The following is a 25,137-nucleotide window of genomic DNA, read 5'->3' on the forward strand; positions in this document are numbered from 1 at the left end:
GGAGCACTAGCTGCTAAACTCCCCAAACAGGGTAGGGTAGATGTTGATGTTTTTCACAGACATAAGCCTAAAAGCATGACCTTTTTAAAGTTTTTAAATGTTTTTAAAGGATTAACGTTTTTACTTAAACTGTTTATTACAACATGGAGAGTGTTCAGAATTGTTTCTGAAGAAGAAATATTAGTAATATAATATATATAATATTATTATTATTAAGAAGTAAAAATCAGTATTAAAGCTAAAGTGTAATGCAGAGTCGATTGCTTCTGATACTGTTGTGTCTTCTATGCAAATTCTTACTCTAACACACCTATAAACATAATCAGGGCATTCATATAAATCAAAAATAATTACAGAACATAGCACCTTAGCATTAAAGGTAACCAAGAAAAGTTGATTATCCTGCTCAGGTGTGTATATGTGCAAACCTGTATGCTACGTAACAGAATAATTACATAATTAGCATATTTAAGTGCTAAAACTTTAGTGTTCATAGTTCTCACACTCAGACAGGTGCCTGTCTCTGAATAAAATGGAACTACGTTGGGAGCATTTCAGATTATTTTTCAGTATCAGAAGGTTACACCTGTTTCGAGTAGTGTTTCTGTCTTTAGTAGTAATGATCGTTTTCACATGTTTATCTGTTTTTAATTCTAACAGTAAAACAACCTCAAAGCACTTGGGTGAGTAATAATGTCTTTTTATTATTACTGCGTGGTGTTTTATATTGCTATATAACTTAAGCTCTGTTTAGGTGCATGATGACTTGATTCCGGATTTTTTTTTTTCTTTTTATTCCTTACACCACTATAACAACTTTATATTTAGATTAAATTCTGCTTTACTTTTTAATAAAAATCATCAGGATGTAAACTGAACAGACTGTATGTGTGCTCACTTGCTATTTCACCATTACTTACAGGGATTCATAAATTTGGTCGGTAGTTACTTACAATCAGTTAGCTAATTAATCATTCAAAAACAACAACGAATGAAACGCATGATGCTCATTTACAAATCACTTTATACTTCAGGCTTATATCAGTTTGCATTTAGTCCACTGGTTAAGCATAAAAACACAAAGAAAAGTCAAAGTTTAACTAGTCAGTCTAGTGGCAAAATGATGAACCTACTTTGTGAATGTATTTACACTACAGTATATGCTAAAGAACTGACAGTTGCTTTTATATAAATGAATGATACCCATGCTGCCACACGTACTGTATATCTGACATCATTTAGCTTTACATGCAGTTTTTATTGAAAGATTTTTCATTAATTATTGTCATATAATGTACCCCTGGCCACTTTAATTTAAATATAAGGTAAAAAAAATAATCCTTGTTTTATCAGAAAATCAGGGCATTGTTCAGGTTGTAGATTTATCAGGAACAATGTTTGTCCCTGATCTGATGAAGTGTATATTGTATTGGAAGACACTGATTGACAGTAATTTTTTGTTTCAGAATTTTGGGAGAGACAGGTACAAGATTTTTTTTTTCTTTCAACATATTTCTTTGTTGGGATCTTTCATTTTATAGAATTTAACACAGTAATCTGTAGTAAATATTATTCAAAACAACTTTTTAACCTGTCTTTGAAGAAACAAGCAGAAGAAAGACAGCCATTATGGAAACCTGAGGTGAAAATTTTTTATATTAAAAAAATAAATTAATTAAATTAAATGCTGCAGAGTCCAAGGCAAATTTCCATACTGCTGTTTTTTCAATAGCTTTCCATATCATGTGTAACAGTTTTTAGGTGAAGCAAACATGCATATTTTTGAAGACTGGTGTGGAGGATCTGTGCACCATTTAAGGACGAATCTGCTATACCCTCTTTACCCACATGTAAGTTAAATGATTTATGCACGCACATGAACACACACTCACTTAATTGATGTTCGCAGTCTAAGTTGTTCAAGTGTGACTGAATAGTTTACACAAAGTTAGAACTGCACAAATTACATTCAAAGTACCAACTGAGTACACACAATAATTATAAAGCATTAACAAGCTGTTAGAGACTTACGTTTACTGCAGCAAAAGTTTGTATGCTCTGAGAATTAAAAGATGAGTCATCTGCTGCAATTACAATTTACTTTTATACACGTTTTTCTTCAATATTCATTACTCAAGATAAACGATAATTTTATCTTTCATTCATTAGTTTATTAATTCATGATCCTATGAATGGTCACAGTCGATCAAGGGAACTAGACTTAATGCTGTTCCTTGCTCATGCTGATATTGTACCATAAATTGCTATTTAATTTCGCTGTCAGTTTAATTTATCTGTTAGGGTATTAAATTAGCCCATGCTTTATTCTCTGCTCATTGCTGTATATCAATAGGTCTTCCATAAGTTCTGATCTGAATTAGGTAATAGAATAGTATAATAAATATATTTCTTTACTAACATCACTGCTTGTAAAGACATCTGAATGATTATTTTCCTGGTGAACACACATGACAGTTACATACTGATTACATACTGATTTAAAGACAACAAGCCTGTATGTGTGTATGTATGTATCATTATTTTAGATTCGAACTACAATCCACAGACTTGCTGTTAGTGCTGGATGGAAAAACTATGGTCTGAGAATCTTTGGATACCTTCAACCTAGATATAGTGGTACATTCTATATTTTTTCCAAGAAATCAATAAAATTACATAACCTTGTACCATCCTGGTGTGCCTGCAGGTTTTCATCATATGCTTCTCAAATAATTTGCTTTTCTAAGTTGAATGATTAAACAAGTAGATACTTGCTTAAGAGGTTGAAATGAAAGTCTGCAGACACTCTTGCCTTTGATGGATAAGTTTAGGCACCCCTGATTTGTGTGTCTGTGGCAAGATTTGTTGCTTACTTTTTACCAGGTGAATACATTTTTGCTGTTGCATCTGACAACAATGCAGAATTCTGGCTGAGTTCAGATGACAGCACTGAAAGACTCAATCTTATTGCCTATCTTGGCAAGGTAAAAACTCTTGAACTTTATTTTATTCTTTGACAACGTTAGAGAGGCAGGAAGCTAATAAACAAAGGTGAACATAGTTAATAGTAATAGTAAAATGAATGGATGGCTATATATGCTGTTTTACATGATTATGCCTTATCACCTTTGTTAATTGTTGGTCAGAAAGGAAATGAATGGGCAGCTCCAGGAGAGTATGAGAAATTTGCATCTCAAATATCTCAGCCTGTATTGTAAGTACCCTCATGATAACTATTTATTTTAAATAGTAAAATATATAAATGTAAAACTGGAACTAGAACAATTTTCTGTGTCTGACTTCCATCTATGGTATGGACTTACTCAATTACAAAATGTTTATGTGTATTAATCCAATACACTTTTTTAGGCTATCAAGAAAAATGTGGTATTTCTTTGAAGTTCTCTACAAACAAGGAGATGGAACTGATCACCTGGAGGTTGCTGTATGTCGGTTTCTTCTGTATTATGTATTCCAGTAATTCTACATTTAATTACTGTGTCATGTGAAGATTCTACGTCATCTAGGTGTGGTTATCTGGAGGTTGAGTTATGTCAATTAGATTTCTGTCAAATTGATTGAAACGTTTCACTACTAATCTGAGCAGCTTCTTTAGCCTGAGGTATCAGTCGTCCCCCCCCCCCCCCCCCGCCGCCCCTCCCCCAACCCGTCCATTGTTCCCTTAAGGCTATCCATGGAGGGGAGGATCCTTGACCATGTAGGATACAAATTCTGCCAATCCTGTAGTCCAGTTGATTTGATTCAACTTCTAGATACTGTGGGTCATTTCCACTTCTTGTTTTTTAGTGTATGGAACTGGGGTTTTAATAGTGCCATAACTCAAGTTTCATTAATCTTGCATTAAACTACATGCAAGAATTTACTACTGTACTTATTTTTTCAGTGGCGTCCCAATGACGAAGAGAGTACTTTTGAGGTCATTACTGCAGAGTATTTGTCACTCTATATTGGTGAGTTGCACGGCTCTCATCCCTGTTATTATTCTAAATCCACTATTCCACACAAGTGATTGTACACTTTACTAAATACAAAACACACACAATTTGTTCAGGGTATATAAACAAATACAAAAATTAATAAGGGTGCTGCATTACAATCATAGAAATTGTTCTGTCATTAAACAACTGAAGAACTCAGATGTTTGCATTGTATTGTTTGCATTGAAAATTTGGATTCATATATCCGTGTGTGTATCATTTTGTGGGTACAGATGAGTCTAATATACTGATGGCGGATAATAATCATGTCCCTCAAACAAAAGCCAGTCAAAGGTTGTCCCCTGACCACATTTTCAAGCCAGCCAAGAAGCAGGTGGACATGATCAAAGCAGACCCACGAGACTTTATGTATAAGAGTGAGTATTATAAAAAAAAAAAACCTAGGTTTTTTTGTTTTTTTTTTGGCAGAAGCATTTTCAACTACATCTTTATGAGATACATCTCACATTCCCTTTATATTTCCAGTTATTTGTTTGCTTTCTTAATAAAGGTAGAACAAATATTTCTTGTTTTAGTGTGAATTAACATTTATTACTATATTCTTCAGATTCATATCTCAAACTCATAACTCATATCCTCTCTACTTCTCTCAACAGCACCTCTGCTACATGAGTTCTATTTGGAAAAGGTTTTTCCTGTATGTGAATACAATCCACTTCATATGTTTGACAATGACACCATTGAGAGATATGATGGAATAAATCATGTAAGTACGTTTTTAATTTGTGTTCTGTATGGAATCATAATTTAAATGTTAATATTTACATATTAACATTACGTACACCAAATTTAAAATTCATGATTAACATGAACATGCCACGTACTTATGGGTTTTGTCTAGGTTTACAGGATTCCTTTAACCACTCTAAGATATTTTGGTATGTTAATGGATTGGCCTCTGTAATTGTGTGCAGCAGTGACTGGAATGCTTTTAAGAAACTAATCTTCATTACAAATCTAAAAGGGCAGAAAAAGAATGTAAAGTAAATAGAGTTTTGAACTTATGGCTGCTTGGCTGCTTTTCAAAAGCTATATGCATGTAAAATGTTTTGTTTGCTTATTTTCCCATGTGCCCAGATCTTAGTGCACCATTGGATGATGGTTAATTGTGTTTTTTAAAGGTTTACTACTCCTCTGTGTATCCCAATGACTACACAAGACTAGCTCATGAAGGGATGGATAGAGAGATATGCTTTTACCAAAAGGATGAAACATATGATAAAGAGTAATGTAGACTTTGACACTCTCTCTTTCATATAATTGATTATATGTACATTAAATTAATTATTAATTTATGTGTTCATGTGTTTGCTTTTATTCAAGACGTGGATTTGGTCAATATATAAAAATTGAAAACATAGCAGAAGATGAAGAAAAAGGTAGCTAATTCCTTTCTAATGTTAAAATACACCTAATCTAATTTTATTGAAAATTTAATTGATGATCAATCTGTATTTTCTATTATTTTCCATAAAAGTGGACGAATCAGAAAAACAGAAAATAAATGAGCCAAAATGGAAACAGTTCTTCAGAGTAAATGTTTCAGATTTCCATGCAAAGCAGGGTGCTGATGTTGTTAACACCTGCAATAGAGCTGGAAATATTATAATGCCCAAAAAAGAAGTCATGCCTGTAGTCGAAGCCTTCATGACACAACTACACAAAGCAAATACCTCAAGGTATATATTCACACCCTCAGTATCTTCATTCTGTATATTTTTGATTTGTGGTGGTGGCCAGCAATTTATATAATCTAGGATTTAACTTGACTTTTCATGGATGTGCAGGGATCTGGTCTTAAAGCGTGTGCTAAATGTGGAGAAGAAAACAGATGATGCTATAGGAAGTCGATTTCTGTTGGAGCTAGAGCTGGAGAACCCACAGGGGGATATCATTCTGCTTTCTAAGTATTTTTTTGCTACTAAGTCCAAAAATAAATGGAAAAATCCAGAACGCCCTAGCCTCTGCAACCCAAAAGGTTTCTCCTGGAATCCAGATGCAAAAGTCCATGTTATTCTAGCAGGTCAGAACTTATACCAATTTTAAAACATTAGGAACTTTTTTCCTTTTTTGCCTTTGTAATGTAAATGTAAACAATCTGGAGTTAACTCCCACAAAACTTGGCCTTCATTTGCATAGTGGCTGAACAAATAAATAGCAAATTCTTTCTTTGAAGCAATAAGGTAAACACACCCAAGACAGTGACAAACTGTTTAACCAGTTTCACAGGTTAAAATATCTGGCACACTACTGTACATGATTTTATGCCCAAGATTGTGTTATTTTAGGCCCAACCTTAACCAATGCATGAAGCCATGACTGCTCTGCAAGCACCAACAGGCAAAATAAAACATATACATTTCTTATAAGCGTGTGAATAGTCTTGGTAATACTCAGAAGGTGGTCTGACCTTACTGTAGGCTAAAAGAAATAAATAAAACTAGTTTCATTTTTGCTTTTCAACTTAGTTGCTCTTCACTCCAAATTAGCATATGGACATAATATTGACATTCTTTGGCATATTTATTTTTAATACAACACACATATATATACAAAGACTAGGATCTTTTATTTTTCATCATGAAATGAGCAATCGGCTCTCGGGGGAGCCGATTGCGTGAATTATGGGTGATTGCTTTCGCGGTCTCCTCTCTTGCTGGCTGTTTTCCAGGCTGGAGTTCTGCATCTGTCAAGGCAGCTCGGCTGTTTCAGTCATGGAGGTTGCAGGTTAAGTTAGTGGAAAGGGAAGCGTGCCTGACTTTAATTTTTCTGCCTAGGCTTCGGGAGCTCGCTTGGTCGATTTCTCCTGAATCTAGTGTGGAATTATTAATAATTTATTTTTCTACATCGGACTCTGAGGAGCTGTGTCCAATGTGGGCAATGAGGAGCAAGCAGCAGTCGAATTGCCGCTGTTACTAAGCTTAGCTTAGACTGGTCCTATGAAAGGTTAGCGTTGTCCACCCTGAGCTTGACAATTGCTACCACCTTCCACCTCCATGTTGGCGTCTCTCATTTTCGCAGACCACACTGTGGTGTTAAGGCTGTGGAATGACCCATATTCTGCCTGCCTATTCTCCTCAGCCTTTTATGGAAGGCCTACAATTCTGTAGATTAAGCTGGTGCGGTGCTGCACACAATCGCAGTTTTAAAGGAGCTCATTTGTGGTCAGAAGTAATTCTATCACCCGAGGGCTCGGGTTTCCAGTGATGCCTTTCCTATGCTGTCTATTTCGCCACCTCATGTGATTCAGGGTTCAGCTATGACCACCCATGCTCCTTATGTGGAGCATAATTTTCAGGAAGGCTTGCTCAACTTCCTGCCCCACCGACTCTGGTGCTTTGGGGAGCAGTGGGGTCTATGCCCGCTCCTCTTCTTTGCACAGATCTGTACCCTGGGTACGGATCTAGCGCCTACCAGTGCACTGGTTCAGGGCATTAGGGAGATTGACGTGAGTTTAACACCACTCTTTCTATGCTGACAGCAGGGCAGCATGGAAACTTCTGCCAAGCATATCTCAGTGGGGCCTGGATACCATAGTGTGTGCTCTGCACTGTACTCTGATAACTTACAAGTTCAGCATGCTCACACTCAAGGTTATTGCTTCAAAGATCAGGTCATCTTGCTTCAAAGATCAGGCTTATTTTAACATCACTGCCCTTTCTCTTTGCACATTTATGAAGTGCATGGACAATTCCCTGGCACCGCTGCATCTCCAGGGCATCCGTGTACTGAGTTACCTGGACAACTGGTTCATTCTGGCCCAGTTAGAGGCTATGGTGGGCAGGCATTGAGATGCTGTTCCTGCTTATGAGGTCTCTAGGCCTCAGGAGTAACCCAGAAAGTGTGTGCTTTTTCCTTCTCAGAGAACCACCTTTCCAGGGGTAGTTTGGGACTCCACCACAATGCAAGTATGTCTATCCCATCCTTGGGTGGCTCCCATCTTCCCAGCAATGAAAACTATACAGCTAGGCCAGATCCTCTCTGTTGCTGAGTCACAGAGTGTGCTCAGCCTTATGGCGGCAGCAGCCAACATTATCTCTATGGGTTTGCTTCACACGAGGCCATTTCAGCTCTGGATTAGGCATGCAGGCTTTCATCCTTGCAGGTTTCTGGCCTTGGGTTCCACCCTAGGTGTGTGTCACCATCGTGGGATTCTTTCACCGTGTGCCTCACTTCGGACTGGGGAACGACCGGACAGCCATCCTGCCCATGTATATACTGTAGGAGGTCCCTTATCTCTCATGGCACATAGGTTGCCTGGAGGTGAGGGCCATGTTTCTGGCATTGAAACACTTTTTCCTACACCTCAAGGGCTGCCATGTGTTAGTGCGCACAGACAGCACTGCGGAAGTTTCCTATATCAATCATCAGTGTAGTCTGCATTTATGCCCCCTGTTCAGGTTGGTGCAGCAGTTTCTGTCTGGACAGAGACCAGATTTCTTTTACTGAGAGCAATGTTAATCCCAGGGCATGTAAATTGGGAGGCAAACTTCCTGTCGAGACAGATGCTGAGGCTGGAGGAAAGCGTCTCCACCCACAGTGAGTTTGGGCCCTGGTACAGACGTAGCCGAGGCTCTGTCTGTAGTCTTTCCCCGGTTGCTCTGCTCCCGCAAGTCCAAGCCAGAGTGCACCACGTCCAAGTCAACCTTATCCTGGTTGCTCCTTGTTGGCCCTCTCAAATTTGGTTAGGACCTAGTCTTCCTCCTGGATGGCACTCCATGGGAGGTTCCCATCAGGAAGGATCTCCTCTCTCAGATGCAGGGGGCAATCCTACACCCCCACCGCGAGATTTGGAAGCTCTGGGTCTGGCCACTGAGGGGGACTAGTTCCAAGAGGCAGGCCTTTCAAATTAGATGACAGAGACTTTATTGAATTTTAGGGTTCCATCAACTAGGAAGCTGTATGCTCTGAAGTGGAGGCTTTTTCACCTCTTCTGCCATGAGCACTGTCAGGATCCAGTTCACTGCGGTATACTGTATAATGCTGGCATTTCTGCAGTCTTGCTTTTCTCAGGGCCTGTCCCTGTCTACTTTAAAGGTGTATGTGGCCACCATCACTGCGAACCACGAACCTGTCTTCGGGGCCTCAATGGGTAGGCACCCTCTACTCTTCCCCTTTTTGCATGGTGTATGGCAGCTGAGGCCTTTTTGCAGACCATGCCTTCCATCCTGGGACTTCTCTGTAGTCCTGGATGGGCTGCTATAAGCCCCATTCGAGTCCATGGAGGCCATTACTCAGGCAGATGAGGCATGTGGTTTTGTCTCACCTCTCGGCATCAGTGCTCACTCCTTCAGTGCCTTAGCCAGGGGTGTTCACCTTAAAGATATTTGTGCTGCAGGAGGCTGGACCTCTCTGCACACCTTTATCAGGTTCTATAACCTGGAACTGGACCCCATTCCAGGGTCCTAAGTCCTGTAGGGCTATTGATATGTTCCCAGGCTGTTCGTGCTCTCTCAGGTCCTCTGGCACAGTCATCGGGTGCCACCCAACCTGTGGCATGGGTATTGGCATTCTCTTAGCATCAGCCCTTACGCAGCATCGACTTCACTTGAAAGGGAACTACACCAGGTCATGTATGTAATGCGGTTCCCTGAGAAAGGGAACAAGATGCTGTGTTGCCGGCCATGCCCTAGGTGTCCACTTGTGCTTACTTCAGACAAATAGAAGCTAGAGTAATGTGACATAGATGCCCTTATATGGACTCTCTGGCATGTTATAACTTTGTCAAGTGTCCATCCCGAGCCATTAAATTGGCGTGTGTGCACACAGAGCTTCAGACACCACTTCCTCAAAAAAGCATTCCCATAGCGTCAGCCCTGACTCAGCATCTCGTTCTTTTCTCAGGAAACCGGGTTACATGCTGTATGTAATTTGGTGTAGTTATCCTAATTAGGCTTTCAGGTATAAAGTTTCTGTTGTCAGTTGTCAGTAACTGTGACATATGATGAGTAGTAATATAAACCACATTGCTTGTTTTGTGCATGCTTAGATGCTTTCCTGCCCACCAGGGGTATAAAGAGTGATTATTTGAGTTACTATATATACTATACTATATATATATTCCTGACAGCTACAACCAATCTGGGAATCTGTCTAACCAATCTTTTTCCTGACATTTCCATGTCCACCAGCAGAGCAATATCTAATATTTCTAGATGATTTATTAGTTTTATTGGGCCTCTAAGTATCTTAGTTTACATTTTGAACTCCTGAAATTCTGATGTAGGGCCTTGTTTTCTGAAATGCTCTCTTTTTAATAAGATCTGTTTCTTTGGTACTTATTTCAACAGTGAAAAACCAAGGGAGATGGGTCATACATTTCCTAAAGGAAATGGAGAAAGTGTATGAAGCCACAGGAGACAAAAACTTCAACATCATTCTCATAGACTATAATAGCACAGATATTGATGTAGAGAAGGAATTGAAAAATTCAAACTTACCAAGGTACAACTTTTGCTTGCAAAACAATTGGTGTAGCTAAGTGTACATGTTAAGCATTTGTGATATGCATGGATGAATATTATTATTTGTGTGTGCTTTCATTTGGCACTATAACAGCTACCAGTTTTTGAAAATGTATGGACCTTTTGGCAGATCTCCAGGACTCCAAGCAGGAATAGATCTTGTTGATGTAGGAAAACATTTCTAATTTAATTTATTAAATAATAAGAGCTTTACAATAAAAATGCTAAAGACTTCATATGAACCACTTGAATCTGTATCACTTTAACACTAATCTATTATGTCTAGCAAAGAATATTACATTAACTTTTATTTCCTCAATCAGGATGAGAACAGTATTTTGTTTCTTTGTGACCTGCACCTCCACTTCCCAACAACGATAATAGACTCTTTGCGTAAACACTGTGTGCAAGGGAAAATGGTGTTTGCTCCTATAGTAATGAGGCTGGAATGTGGAGCAACAATCCATGCTCCTGCAGGTAGTAATGTTTATTCAAAATTGTAATCAGTCTGGAGTACAGTATAGTCCTGTATACTATGCAAAATTAGTTATCTGATTCCTAAACCATTTAGATATTTTTATGTTTGGGCTTCAGTCCATGTCAATTATAGTAGTTATATTAACGAGACTTTCGTGTGACACAGGTTTCTGGGAAACTATGGGATATGGTCTGATTGGAATTTATCATTCAGACATAATTCGAATTGGAGGAATGAATACTAAAGAATTTACAGACAAGTGGGGAGGAGAAGACTGGGAATTGCTGGACAGGTAAGTACAGGTCAATTTACCAACATCATCTGAAAGATTATGTCATTGTTTAAAAGTACAGAAGTACATTTCACACTGGTGTTTACAACTACAAGCCCCTAAGTTCTATGTAATTATTTTGACTTAAAAGTTTATTTTGACTTAAAACTTATTGTAAAAGGATTTTTTTTTAAAAAAAAGATAGAAATTATGTCTTTTTTCTGTAAAATGATTAAATCTAATTATATAAACAATTATTTTATAGCTAATCATTTTATTTTTTCATAATATTTAACAGCCCAAAATCTATCAATAAGATTAATTTATTAGTATTAGTTTATACCGATAATAATTTTTCTTGTGTATGCTCTTCATTTAATATTCAGAATTCTATTGAACAAGCTGGAGGTGGAACGACTAAACATCAGGAATTTTTTACACTTCTACCATTCAAAGCATGGCATGTGGAACAGACAGTAAATCTTGAACAGTGCAGTGTATTGTAAAGTGTTTTTAAGTTTTCAAAAAACCCTAAAAAGAGAAACATTTTAAAATGTTTTCGTTAATTTTGAAAATTAAATAACAGATTATGCATCCAAAAATTGTGTTAGAGTTTACAACATTATGTGATGTATTTGAAATGTTTTAAATTAACCCTTCAGAAACAATCAATTGATTACTCATTTTAACTATGTTGAAAAATTTCCAATAAATGCGGAGCACTCTTGGACATCACAGACCGTTTATAACCATGGTAGATGTGCAAGCATACTAAGGAAATTTGTTTTATATCCAATTAATCATTATATTACTGATATGTTTTTATTTGAATGAAAAACAACATTTTTTATGCCACTGCATATACATTCCTGTTTATCCTATTTATTCCATTTATTTCTTTTTGAATGTATGTATTTACAGTATGTACTAACTGATGCAAGGTTTTAATAGCCTTTCAGTTTTTCTTTGCAGTATTTTTAAACTTAGGCTTTAAGCATGCATCATTTCTACTGTACAGACATTAATATACTGTATAGCATGATATTAGCTTTAGTTTTATTTGTGTATACCTGGATTATTTTTTATATTTCTTTTGCTTATTCTGTTTATAAGCATATTTTCTACTTGATGAACTACTGTAGCCAAATCTATGAACATATTTAAACCTGTGCACAAAACTTAGTATGCCTATGTAAAAGTTAAAGGTTCTGTATGTTTTGCTTGCAAGCTGTCTGTATTGCCATTTTATAGACAGTAATAAATAGAATCTTGAGTTTTTGTCTGTGTACTCCTCAAAAGCCAAATATTTGTGTAAATTTACATGTAGTGCATTTGTGATGTACAAAATAAATACAACTGTTTTAGGAAAAAAGAGACAATAAAAAATCTAAATATTATATAACAATAAATCTTAATAAATCTTAAATAACAGATTCTGTATTTTTTATATTTTTGTGTTTTTATATAAACAGGCACTACTAAAACTATTTGTCCCTTAACTCGTTTCTGATGAAACTTTTTCAGTTCCACTTTTATTCCCATTGTGTGTTTGTGGGCTATAATGTGAGTTAATTACATCTCTTTTGAAAACAAAATCTTTTGAAAACAAAAACAACATTAGGGCAGAAAAGCCAGTTTTGTGCATGCACTGTGGTGTATAACATTATAATTGCTTCAAATTATATAATTGAAATACATAATAGCATTGATGGATGTTGCCTTAAAACACCTGCTGTGATTTCTAATGTTGTGTAATAAAGGAGACGTTCAAACCCAAAATGGTGGTCTCAAGTTTTTATATGTATTGCTTCTATCTTATAAAGATAACAATAAGCATAATCTTCAATGTGTTTTTGACATAGATATATTCACATCATTGAAAACCTTTTGTCCTTACATATGGAGAAGGATATGCCAATGATGCCTTTATGTCAAAAAGTATTATCAACAACATAAATGATGGTGAGGTGAAGGACAATTAAGACGTGATTCAAGAGTGATTTAAAGCAATGCTTCAGACAGAAGTTATGTACTTCTAGAGGTTATGAAGGCATCACATACCATTTTAAGGAAATCAGCTAAACAAATTAAATTTACAATAACAAAACAAAATAACAACTCAGAAAACAAAATAACAAATCCAAAAACAAAATAACAAAACAGAAAACAAAATAACAAATCAGAAAACACAACAATTTATTAAACTCAATGATAGTTCTGACAAACCAGAAAAGGTAGGTATAGTTTGCGAATGTAAGTCTTACTGCTGATTGGATGATACATCTGTCACTCAAACTATACTATAATTTTGTTTCTTGTGCATGTTTGGAGTTCTGCGTTCACGTTAAATCTAAGAAAATATCAGTTTCCATTGATAAGCAATGGAAGATATATTTTGAAGAGAAATTTCCACACTAAAACACTGCTTTCTGGATAAATTATATTACATACATGGTGACTTTGAAGAGAAATATCATAATTCTACAGTAAAATAAATAAATATTTTTTTTCCGGCTTAATACAATTGTCAGAGTCAATGTTGTGAATGCATTTGGGTTGTCACCAGGTGGGGGCAGTGTGTGCACAGGTCCCATGGTCAGTGCCACTGGGAGTGAGAGTGAGGCGTGGCGGCAGAAACTCCTGCCAAAAAACATGGGCCAATCAGGAGTGCCACTGGAACATTCACCCTCCAGGTGGAGAGCACAGCAGAAAGCTAGGCTCAGCGGCGAAGGGGGCATGCCTGATGGAGAAACCTCCAGCTGATCCAAAACTTCAGATTGCTGGCTGAGCCTACGCTGTGCTCCTGGAGAGGACTGCTTCACCTTGCTACTGCCGTCCCCCCTCCTGCTGCCATGGATCTCATTGGGCCACTACCGATGCTGGTGATAGTGGACTATGCCACCCGTTACCCAGAGATGGTCCCACTTCGGAAGGCCACCTCCCAGAATGTTACCAGGAAATCTCAGGGTCTTCAGCCAAGCCGGGATCCAAAAGGACATCCTCAGCAATCAAGGTACGCCATTCATGTCAAAATTAATGGTGGATCTGTGTCGGATTTTGCAGGTCAAACACCTGAGGACACCCATCTACCACCCCCAGACAGATGGCCTTGTAGAGCATTTCAACCAAACCCTGAAGTGGATGCTACGAAAGGTGGTAGGCCAGGAAGGACAGAATTGGGACCTCCTCCTTCCTTATGTCCTCTTCGCTGTCTGAGAATCGCCCCAGGCGTCCACAGGCTTCACACTGTTTGAACTCCTCTTTGAACGGCGCCCTCATGGCATGCTATATGTGACGTAAGAGGCCTGGGAAGAACAACCCTCTAACTTCCGCTCCATCATCAACTTTGTCCAGGACATGCAGGCACGGATTGGGCCCATTGTGAAGGAACACCTAGAGGAAGCCCAGCATGCGCGGCAAAGGACGTACAATCGGCCCACCCAGGCTAGGGAAAATAAATTGCTGCTTGCTCTAATTCCGTTTCTGTGCCTGTTCTTCCGTATCCCATCTCTCTAAGTGCCCTACAATACCCAGCTTTTCCAGTTTGTGTTTTCTGAAATTTTGTTTTCTGAATTGTCATTGTGTTTTCTAATTTGTTGTTTTGTTTTCTGGTTTGTTATTTCGTTTTCTGAATTGTCATTGTGTTTTCTAATTTGTTGTTTTGTTTTCTGGCTTGTTATATTGTTTTCTGAATTGTTGTTGTGCTTTCTAATTTGTTTTGTTTTCAGATTTGCTGTTTTTTCTGATTTGTTATTTTGTTTTCTGAATTGTTGCGTTTTCTAATTTGTTGTTTTGTTTTCAAATTTGTTGTTTTGTTTTCTGATTTGCTTTTTTTTCTTGGATTTGTTTCCTCTATAATCACTTTCAGTATAGCAACTAGTCTGTACCAAACTAGCAAGCATTAGTTAACTAATATAATAATGATGACCTGTTTAATTTGATCAAAAACAGACCGCTATTGTATTCACTGCACATGACCTCCATCTTGTACACCTATAAATACCAGGAACCTAAACTGCATAAGCTGCTGTTAATAGTTATGACATTTCAAAGGCTTATTGTTGAAGCGGGGGTGTAGAGGAATGTCACTTTGTGAATAGAGGGCAGAGCTGAGGGGTGTAAACGGTCACACCTGTGTTAAATGATATTAATGATAATTATTAATGTTCACTGTTGCAGTGAGCTCCATAAGGAATAAAAACAGAACAGGGATTAAAAAGAGAAAGAGAGTCAAGCCAGAATTCCAAGCCAGTTTCCTCTTTCCTAAGCCCTTCACACCCACCACAATCATTACTAACTTTTAAGTCAATATAAAGAGTGTGGGTCGTAAAAAAACTTACCTGCAAAACTTGACCTGTAACTTGCTTTATGTATTTATTGTCACAAAATGTGCTTTGTTATAGACATCATACATTTCTGAAACCTTTATGTAAATGTCAATTTAAAAGTACATTTATAGGACTGTAGATTTCAAATCCATAAAAAAAATAAAATAGCATTACTATCAATTGATACTAGAGTATGGTCGTGGTTATTGTGTAGATTTGTATAGAAATTGGTATAAATAACAACAGTATTCTTTAACAAGTCACCACAGTGGTGAGTAGCACATCATAGCTTTTGGTTCATCTAAACCACTGATAAATTATCACAGTAATTTTTTTTTTTTTTTGTAATTTATAAATCATCGTTAAAAAAAGATTTGACATCTGTTTTACAAGGACTACATGAAGCTGTAGATTGCAAGGTACACTTTTTTATCCTCAACAGGCAGATTCTATGAACGTGCATTGCAATATATGCTCCATCTTGGGCACTCAGACAACCTACAATCTTATTTTAATTTACTATGATTTAAATTAAGACAACGTACTATCTTGTTGTTTACCCTTCATTGTCAGATGCCAAATTGAAGTATAACAGAAAGAACTGACAGAAATAGTTTATTTATATCTTTGTAAACTGCATAAAAACTTTATAAGACAGATATGAATTTGATTGATAAATGTCTATTAAGCTATTAACTTTGTCTGAATGTGTGGCATTTTGCAGTTTTTTAGCTGATGTTCTGGGACATAAACTAAACTACCAAATGCATCACTATCTCCATGAATGTGAACATAGATAGAATTGGATAAAATATCTAATAGTGTAATTGGGTCAAAAAACCCAAAAAAGTCTCAGATATATAGTAGAAAAAGAAAACACTGTCTGCTAGATAAATGTTTAATGCTATAGAGGTTTCATATCTTTAATTAAGACTTTCACACTGCACATACACATATTTTTCATGTCTTTACCTCTGTTACATCTATACATATTATATCATGTATTTTCGTCATAATACACTAAGGATGGATTTAAATGCAAGGAAGTTATCCCTGGACTAGTTTAACAGATAAAGATATAAAATTACACTCAAATATAAGGTTGATTGTATAGCCCTAATGACTCTGAACAGGACATTTCATATTATTTTTAAATAAAAATGCAATTAAAGACATGAAGTGAAATCACCTTCAAGCCAATTAAATTTCTTAATTTGTTAATTAGGCCACATTAAAAAAATCCTGCAACATTCTTTGTTTTGTTACTGTTTGCTTTTGTTCCATTTTGAGTCTGCTTTTCACAGGACTCCAGATGGTTACATCCAGATGAAGTTTATTGGGTTCCACCAGCAGCATCAAACATTTTCTTCCTTCCTTCCATACCAGACATGGCTTCCACATTCTTACGCCAGTCACCTACCTCTGAAGTCAGAACCTGATGAATAAAAAGGAAAAAAATGTTAAATAAAGAACATTTTTCTTTATTTTACCAAAAACAAAATAAGTAAATAAAACAGAAATTTTTGTACACTGTTTATGATGTTATTTTCTGGAGACTCTCATACCTTTTCTTGTTTGATATCCTCCTTCTTGACAGATTTGAGGTTGGCTCGCAGGTCCATGGAACCCTTGTGTTTGGAGCCCAGCAGAGCTCGCATCATCTCATCAGCAGAAACACGTACTTTCCTCAGAGCTGGTTTTTTAAACTTCCCTCCCAGGTCTTGAACTTTTAGCTTCAGTTCACGAATCTTGGATGATAGGGAATTTGAAGATAAAACATGCTATTATACACCATTCCCTTACAACTTTCCCTGTAATGATAGCATATATTATCTATTTAGGGTGGGGACATTCCCACAAAACCTACGTCGTTATTGTGCTTCATCACTTTAGCTTCATAGTCATAACGCTCTTCATCCACAATGTCAACCTTTTCATAGAGTTGTTTGCACAAATTCTGAAAAAGACATTAGCAAGCATACAAATTAATTTGAGTTCAACAATTTATAGACCATAACACCATAATTTTTTCCACTTTATACCCTAGATCCTTTCCTATTTTTATGAGTTCTTGATGGGGCAAAATAGAAGGTGGCAAATGTACAGTAACTGTGCTTCTAGGAAAGTGTTGAAGACCACTAATGTACCATTGTACCAAGAGCAAAGCTTGTGTCCATTACCCAATGTCACAATCAGCATCAATCGTCAACTCAAGTAACCCAGCAGTCTGGTAGCCTTCCTCTTGGTTGTAGAACAGCATTTAGATATGTAATTTTCCATTTTTGTTTTCATTCTGAATCACCAAGTATTGCATTGTTTTGAAGATAAGAACCACTAACCACTCAGGGAGATAAGATTGAAATCTCTTGAGAAAAGAAATACTTTCTGTGATAATACTCTTTGTTAATGGAGACAAGAATGGACCAATATCCCAATACTTGACTAAGGATTTTAATAATTTAGTTTTTAATTCTGGCATATGCTGACCTTAACTAGCAAGCAAATTATTGTATCAATTGTCCACCTCTTTTAGTAATAGTAATAATTAAGTCATTATATCTTTAGACTTGTCCTTGTGTTTCTGCTGGTTCTGTGCTTTTGAAGTTTAATGTCTGAATGGATAAAAGGTGTTAGTTAGTGTTTAACTTAATAAGTGGCATTTACAGTATACTTGGTTCATTTTAGTATTTTTGGTGGTCTCAGTTCAATGACAATTTAGTGGAGAGATAAAACTGGCACTCAGGTGCCAGCCAGATTCACATGGTTCCCTCAGGGTTTGGGAACATTTGGCAGAATCTTCATTGATAGACAAATTTCTTCTGATTCAATTGAAAGTATGGCAGAGCTAGAAGAGCACTGGAAAATGCAGCTACAGTTCAGGTATAAGAGGAGTTTGGAAAGTCCAAGGAAAATAAACCTTTTGGATTACACCAAAGTTTTGTACTAGAGTGTTAAAGAACTTCACAGTGCTGTTTATTGTAGCTTATTAAACCTACCCTCTAAAGAAAGCAAAGACCGAATTTACAGGAAAACAAGATCGACATAGTTAGGACTTTGATAAGCTAACCACAATTGGTGATGGTCAAGAAATATTATTAAAAAAAAAGGATATAATTATGCTATTAGTACACTGTAGTAGTTCAGGGTATAATAAGTATATATTAATATAATTATACTTGTAACTCTGCATATGAGAGCCCTGAGAGTTGAAGAGGAACCATTTTTTCTGTCAGGTAGCGTGATTTTTCTTCATCCTTATCTTGCTTCTCTTTCTCCAACTCTTCTATGGCTCTGTTGAGGAGCAGCATCTAAATGAAGAAATGTCATTTTTTTAAAATATGACTAGAATTTCATGGCCTGTCAAAATGAAAGGTGAATGGAAAAAAAAGGTTACATTAATATACAGTATAAAATGTCATTGTTGAACAAACAGTCCATTTTGGGTGCAATCTTTTGAAACAACCAACAACAGCATCATGTGTGTTACTGGTGAAACAAAAGTGTTGAATTTATTTTACGTCCTTTCTCATGTTAAAAAAAAATGTTCTTATACTGTAGTATCGTATTGAGATTACCTCTCCACTCCGTTAGATATTTCATATGCACTAAGATTATTCCTCTGGGTTAAGAAACTTAAATACTCTAAGATTCACTGACTGATGGTCACACCCAAAATATTGTCTAAAGGTGTGGGTTAAGTGCTTCTTTGAACTCCTTTGGTGCAAAATATGTATGCTTCACACTAAATACATGCTTCAATCTGCATATGATCCTGGACAGACAGCCTTCCTGGATTGCTGTTGTGAGGGTTTTACATTATTTTTAATTTGTGGGTAAGCTAACATGGCTATGAGCAGCTTTGAGTTCTTGCTGTTCATAGTAAAAACAAAGCAAACATATTTCATATAATCAATTTATCTGTCTCTGATGTGCTATAAAACAGCTAATCCAGTCAGATATAATGGATGTACAACACATAAAAAGGATAGTCTTTTACAATGTGCGAGTGTAAACATTTGAAAGTGCTAGACTCAAGCTGCATCATTTGCCACAAGGAAAGCCTCTGGGTCCTTTCAAAGACGACTTAGGAGTATTAGTTGTGGTTTTCCTGTTTACCTCCTTAACAATCTACAGTAATAGATCTACAACACGGGGAAATGCAACAAAGATTATTGGACTCCTTGAAAAATATGCCATCAAGAAGTTTGGAAAATGTAACTGACAGGGCAGGTCTTTCTCCCATTATTTCCTCAAAGCCAAATGTTATTTGGCCAATGCTTAGTCTTATGCCTCATGAGACTAAACACCTTTGGCCCCTCAAATGCAAGATGCTGATTGTTCCAAGGGTGAAAGGCAATACACCAAGGTGACTGATCTGCCACTGTTAGATGCCTATTTTCAGTCAAATTAGATTTGTGTCTAATGGCAGCTACAGTTCAGTTTGTGCCACTTGCTCTACCAGATAGGGTTACATCCCTAGACAGTTCAGTCAACAAAGGTGCTGGAAACTCTGTGTCATGGGGTAGCTCTCCACTGGTGGAAGTGTGGGATAAATATGATGAGAGGCATATTGGTGGGCCCAGTATGCCTGCAGCAGCTAGTATTAACATATGCCTCCTATCTAGGGTGGAATCAAAATATCAGAACATTGATTAAGGGGCACAAAGATGGACAACACACAGAACAAGACATACCATGTCTTAGTCGGTTTCTCATGGAACTACAGCACCCGCGATCCAGTTGTGATGTCATCCTTGCATCACAACTCTTTTTTTCCCCCTCTGGCATTTTGCATGAGAGGTGAACATATACTATAATTACTATTAGCAATTAGTATAGTATAGTAATTATAGCTATACTGTGATAGTTATAGTATATAGTAGTTATATAGTATAGATACAATAGTAGTTATACTATACTATAAAATACTATAAATTTATAAATACCTAGTTTGACCCTTAATTCAACCTTCCTTCTATGGCATGTCATATAGTATTTTTTCATATGTATGGAATATTTAAAGAAGTGGAGAGATCTCTCTAGTCTTATTTGGTTACAGTGTACATTTTGTTCCCTGATTAAGGAGAACTTTACTTTGCAATCAAGTATTCTTCTATGATCTTCTATAATCAAGCGATTCTAGTAATGCTTCAAATTTCCTCCAACAAAATTGGAAAATTGCAAACTTTGTATATGAAAGTATAAATCAGTTATCAAAATGGGATCTTATTACCTGAGTGTTCTTCTTTTCAAAGAGTTGAAAGCATGCATTTTCCCCATCAGTATTTAATGATTTAAGCATCTGTAACCGACTTTCTGACTCATCTGCTTTCATCCAAATGTGAGCAACAAAGCCTGGAGATTTCTAACTGAATGTACTGAATCAGTGAGACAAACCTTGAGAGAGAGTTTCCGAGATGCAGAAATCTTGCACTTGGGCTGTAAGGATATAAAAGCACATTAAATGAGTTAAAACTTAATTATATCATTTAGCAAAAGTTACATTTTTTAAGGTTATTTGGCCTTGTGCCTATGACAAATAATGCAATAAATGATATTTGCAGTTGGTACTATTTATTTAGCAATATATAAACAATATTACAGAAGCATGTTGACTATATTTTGCTAAATAAATAATAGTAATTGCAAATATCACAGTTATTGCATTAATCAATTATCACATTAATGACTTCACATTTGGTTTAACTTGACAATATGGCTTCCACCCTCATTATTATGCAGCTGATTAAAGCAATTTTTTATTGCATTCAATTTTTTTTCAACCAAAATTTTTTATTGCATTCAATTTTTTTTCAAATTTCAACCGTAATTGATATCTGATGCTATAAGAACACCAATACCAACAACACCACAAGCCAAGAAATGTCTGTCCTGGAGGTCATGAAAGGGCAAGAACAAGCTGGAAGCAGAGCACCATTAGCCATGTAAGACCCAGGACCCAGAAGTGGGGTCCAGGTCCAGGTTACAGGACCTGATAAAGGTGTGCAGAGAGGGCCAACCCACCACAGCACAAAGTATCATGGAGGGGAACACCCCTAGCCAGAGTGCTGGACAGGGCAATACACCTAGTGGTGTGAGTCATAATCCCCCTAAAGGTGAAGCCACACAGCATACCTAATAGACCCATGAGATAGCTTAAACTACCCAGCACAAGGTATTTATTGCACTTATTGCTGCCAAAACAGACAAAAGGGGAGAGTACTTACACCCCCTGCTTGAACAATGGGTGTACATTAAGTGCTAAGAACCAAAACAGCATCTAGGAGCTGGGACCCTGCAGGGGCCGGACCAAGAGGTTAGAATTTCTGACACGGGTGGAGAACTTCCCCCCTGCACCAGAGAAAGGAAGTTGCAACTGATGGGAATCTCCCAAGGAGATTGTCCAGAAGTGAAATTAGGTCCACAAGCCAGACTCAGGTGGCCCAATGAGCCAGCTGTAACATGCAAATACTGTCATGGCAAGCCCTAGCTTGAACCGCCATGAGCATAACTATCAGGGAAAGTGTACAGACGGAATCTCTTATCATCGCAAACCAGTCCTCATACCTGATCTGCAACCCAATGACCTTGAGCATTAACATCTTAAACTTGTACATTTTAGTAGAGATGGCCATAAAGGGACAGAACACAAAACTGCCTTCAACAGCACAAATGCCACTGATTCAGTGGCATACCACTTACTATCGCCCACATTGAGCCCCGCAGAGAACGATGAGGACAATTAATTACTTGTTCGTGTCACAAAGAAATCACAATGTGAGCTCTCGGAGCCAAAGCGGGGAAATCCGAGTCGGGAGAGAGGAGGACAAGGGACAGGGGATCACCCAATCCTTTTTGTTCTGCTAACTTAACCTGCGAGACCCATTATCTAAGTCAGCCCTGCCTCAGCAAATGTGGGACCCATGCCATGAGGCACAGGCACTTGGCTAGAGACAACAGAGCTTAGGGAGAGGAAAGGTTTCACATGTGCTCATGCTCATCTAACACAGAGAAAGTGTGAGTTGTCCCCTGTAATGTAGCAGGAGCACCTTCTCTCCTTATTTTTATATGTGTATATGTATTTTATATGTGTATATTTTATATTATATATATATATATATATTCTCTAGACAGACAGTACAAACAATACATTCACTGAGTACTTCCTGAAGACAAAAAAAGCTGGAGTAATGCGACATAGATGCCCATTTATGGTCTTGCTGGCGTGCTCTGCTTCATTACATGACCTACCCGAGAACTACCAATAAATCGGCATGATTTAACACAGTGCTTCAGACATAACTTTCGCAAAGCGAAATCATCATGTGTGCACTAATCTTGTACAATGTTTTCTTTGTGCAATTTTTAATAACACTTACACAATTTCATTGTTCAATTCACACTCTATTCAATCATTTCATTTAAAATATATCGAAACTAGAACTCATATTGAGATATTAAATCAATATACTGTGTGTGTGTGTGTGTGTGTGTGTGTGTGTGTGTGTGTGTGTGTGTGTGTGTGTGTGTGTGTGTGTGTGTGTGTGTGTGTGTGTGTGTGTCAGACAGAACTCTGAAAGCACTGATAGGGGATATATTAGGCAGCAAGTGAACAATCAGTTCTCAAAGCTGATATGTAGGCAACAAGAAAAATGAACAGGCATAAAGATCTGAGTGACATTGACAAGGGCTTTGGATGCATTTGGCATCCTGGAGGAGGTGGACTACCTGTGCAATCTGCAAACCCTTTTTAGAGGTTGTCTTGCTCTTGCCTCTCCATTGCACATGCTGTAACTTTCATTTACACCATTTACACCAAAGCAGGCGAAACTGATTCAGGACTCTTATTCTGTCCTAACTGGACAGAAGTTTAATTTAGTTTGTAATGATTAAGTTTTTATTATTATTATTATTATTATTGCATTTATGTGTGTGTGTGTGTGTGTGTGTGTGTGTGTGTGTGTGTGTGTGTGTGTGTGTGTGTGTGTGTGTGTGTGTGTGTAAAACATACGCAGTATTATTATTTTTATTGTGCTAGATATTTAAAAGGAAATGACAGGATCAAAAATTGCCATACTTGATATCAATCTACCATCCATAAACTTAAATAGTGGTGAGATGATTTCTATAAATACCTTGTCAAACCCCTTTGGGTTTCCTTTTGGACGTGCCTGGAACAGGGCATTCATGCCAATGAAAAATTAAACAAGAACAGTTTTAGATTAGCATCAACATATATAATACTACACTGTAGGTAAATCTGTAACTTCACATTAGCAAACAAAATACACAATTCATCCAATCTTTTTATTTGCAATAATATTGAAAAGTATGCTTACCAATCTGTCATAATCAAATGATGAAATACAAAAAGACAGCAAAAAACAGGGTCAGTGAGAAAAGTATTGAAGTAAAAATTTTTAGTGTATTATAGAGAATAAAACCAATTTTACCAATGGTACGTTCAGTAATGCCTGCCGTGACATCTCTAAGTAATAATTTAAGTACTTAAGCTGCCATGTCCTGTTCAGTCTACAAACAAGTCTTTTTTCCTGTATCACTCTATGTAAAATTATTTTGTTACAGTTTTCCCTGATAAAAAACAATGCCTATTTTAATGTAAATAAAATCATTTGAAAGGGAAAAACAGGAATACTTACCCTGACATGGTGACCCCTTTTAGCACATAGAAAGAAAGAAATAATTATTATTACAAATAAAATGTGCCCCCAAAAAATTTTTCTTTTTGAAACAAAATTCTGATTGCTACAAACTTAAAGCATCTTGAAAAACATGTGTAAAGTATTCTTAGGTGTAAAGATGCTATAAAAGTTATTATTATTATCATTATTATTATTGTTATTGGTTACCTCTGTGCTGTCCTTACTTGTGACCAGAACAACAGGCTGCTGAGACAATGGAACCTTTTATGTGCTGATAGCAGATATAGTCAAGCGTTTGTCCTGAGGAATGAGCTGGCAGGCCCTCGTGGATTAAATATCGGCCACCATGAGGGCTGGCTAATACACCATATGCACGGTTAGGTTTGATGTGGGGACATTGCATGTAATAGGAACTTTAAGTACATAATATAAAATAAAAATAATAAATCTTTTTTTTTTTATCACATTTATTATGGCACATGATAATAAGATGCAGAAATAATTGAAGCCTGACTAATGAACAATGAATGTAGCTGTATATCCTTTTATACTGTATATCCTTTTAAAATGCTTGATTTGTTGGATTTATAATGACACAAAGGGTGTTTCCATGCCATAACTGACATTAGCCTTTTATTTTTTTTACTTAACCTTAACACACATTATCGTTTTCATAAACAATGTATACTTAAATAATGAGTAACCATTTAGCATTATAAATAATAAAACCAAATTCATTAATGTTGACAGCCACCAAAATTAGACCTGAGAAAGACCTTGTTATTAAAAGAAATAGTTGACCTTAAAGGGACCTCTGTATTCATCCAGTAAATTATCAGCATGTGGGCAAGCATGCTATCTGTCAGTAAAGCTCAGTGATATGTTAAGAATGCCCCATATCCACATTCCAAAAG

General features: G+C 36.8%; 2 protein-coding genes across 4 annotated transcripts; one reads left to right on the top strand and one right to left on the bottom strand.

The window, feature by feature from the left end:
* Positions 1-501: 501 nt before the first annotated feature.
* On the top strand, positions 502-12,606 carry b4galnt3a (beta-1,4-N-acetyl-galactosaminyl transferase 3a). Of its 2 annotated transcripts, none has more exons than XM_027153853.2 (20): positions 502-683; positions 1,467-1,483; positions 1,604-1,642; positions 1,755-1,850; positions 2,547-2,637; positions 2,884-2,984; positions 3,147-3,214; positions 3,370-3,445; positions 3,905-3,971; positions 4,232-4,375; positions 4,616-4,725; positions 5,141-5,244; positions 5,343-5,398; positions 5,497-5,698; positions 5,807-6,042; positions 10,310-10,463; positions 10,578-10,650; positions 10,807-10,960; positions 11,127-11,253; positions 11,619-12,606. In XM_027153853.2, the coding sequence occupies exons 1-20, from the start codon at positions 533-535 to the stop codon at positions 11,710-11,712; spliced, it is 2,160 nt and encodes a 719-aa protein (XP_027009654.1). In that variant the 5' UTR covers positions 502-532; the 3' UTR covers positions 11,713-12,606. The 2 variants fall into 2 exon arrangements, with proteins under 2 accessions (XP_027009654.1, XP_047659689.1); XM_047803733.1 differs by having other exon boundaries at positions 10,614-10,650.
* A 2,400-nt stretch (positions 12,607-15,006) lies between these two features.
* Positions 15,007-24,556, bottom strand: tnni1d (troponin I, skeletal, slow d). 2 transcript variants are annotated; one of them, XM_027153962.2, is made up of 9 exons: positions 24,431-24,556; positions 24,221-24,236; positions 23,900-23,903; positions 23,696-23,731; positions 20,958-20,999; positions 18,737-18,868; positions 17,428-17,517; positions 17,126-17,308; positions 15,007-16,995 (listed from the first exon to the last, which is right to left on the bottom strand). In XM_027153962.2, exons 2-9 carry the CDS (start codon positions 24,226-24,228, stop codon positions 16,894-16,896), a joined length of 597 nt encoding a protein of 198 aa, XP_027009763.1. In that variant the 5' UTR covers positions 24,229-24,236; positions 24,431-24,556; the 3' UTR covers positions 15,007-16,893. The 2 variants fall into 2 exon arrangements, with proteins under 2 accessions (XP_027009763.1, XP_027009762.1); XM_027153961.2 differs by lacking the exons at positions 23,900-23,903; positions 24,221-24,236; positions 24,431-24,556 and having other exon boundaries at positions 23,696-23,764.
* Between the last annotated feature and the right edge of the window lie 581 nt (positions 24,557-25,137).

The sequence above is a fragment of the Tachysurus fulvidraco genome, chromosome 19 (assembly GCF_022655615.1).
Source record: "Tachysurus fulvidraco isolate hzauxx_2018 chromosome 19, HZAU_PFXX_2.0, whole genome shotgun sequence".
Taxonomy (NCBI): Eukaryota; Metazoa; Chordata; class Actinopteri; order Siluriformes; family Bagridae; genus Tachysurus; species Tachysurus fulvidraco.

What these genes read in the sequence shown, in the direction of transcription:
- b4galnt3a (XM_027153853.2), top strand. Translation starts at nt 533, where the DNA reads ATGGAACTACGTTGGGAGCATTTCAGATTATTTTTCAGTATCAGAAGG. An exon ending in GATATGATGGAATAAATCAT is followed by an intron (nt 4,726 to 5,140) that starts GTAAGTACGTTT and finishes TGTTTTTTAAAG; the next exon opens with GTTTACTACTCCTCTGTGTA. An exon ending in GATGAAACATATGATAAAGA is followed by an intron (nt 5,245 to 5,342) that starts GTAATGTAGACT and finishes CTTTTATTCAAG; the next exon opens with ACGTGGATTTGGTCAATATA.
- tnni1d (XM_027153961.2), bottom strand. Translation starts at nt 23,749, where the DNA reads ATGAATGCCCTGTTCCAGGCACGTCCAAAAGGAAACCCAAAGGGGTTT. An exon ending in ACCCAAAGGGGTTTGACAAG is followed by an intron (nt 21,000 to 23,695) that starts GTATTTATAGAA and finishes ATATCCTTACAG; the next exon opens with CCCAAGTGCAAGATTTCTGC. An exon ending in TCTCATATGCAGAGTTACAA is followed by an intron (nt 17,518 to 18,736) that starts GTATAATTATAT and finishes TGTCTTTTTCAG; the next exon opens with AATTTGTGCAAACAACTCTA.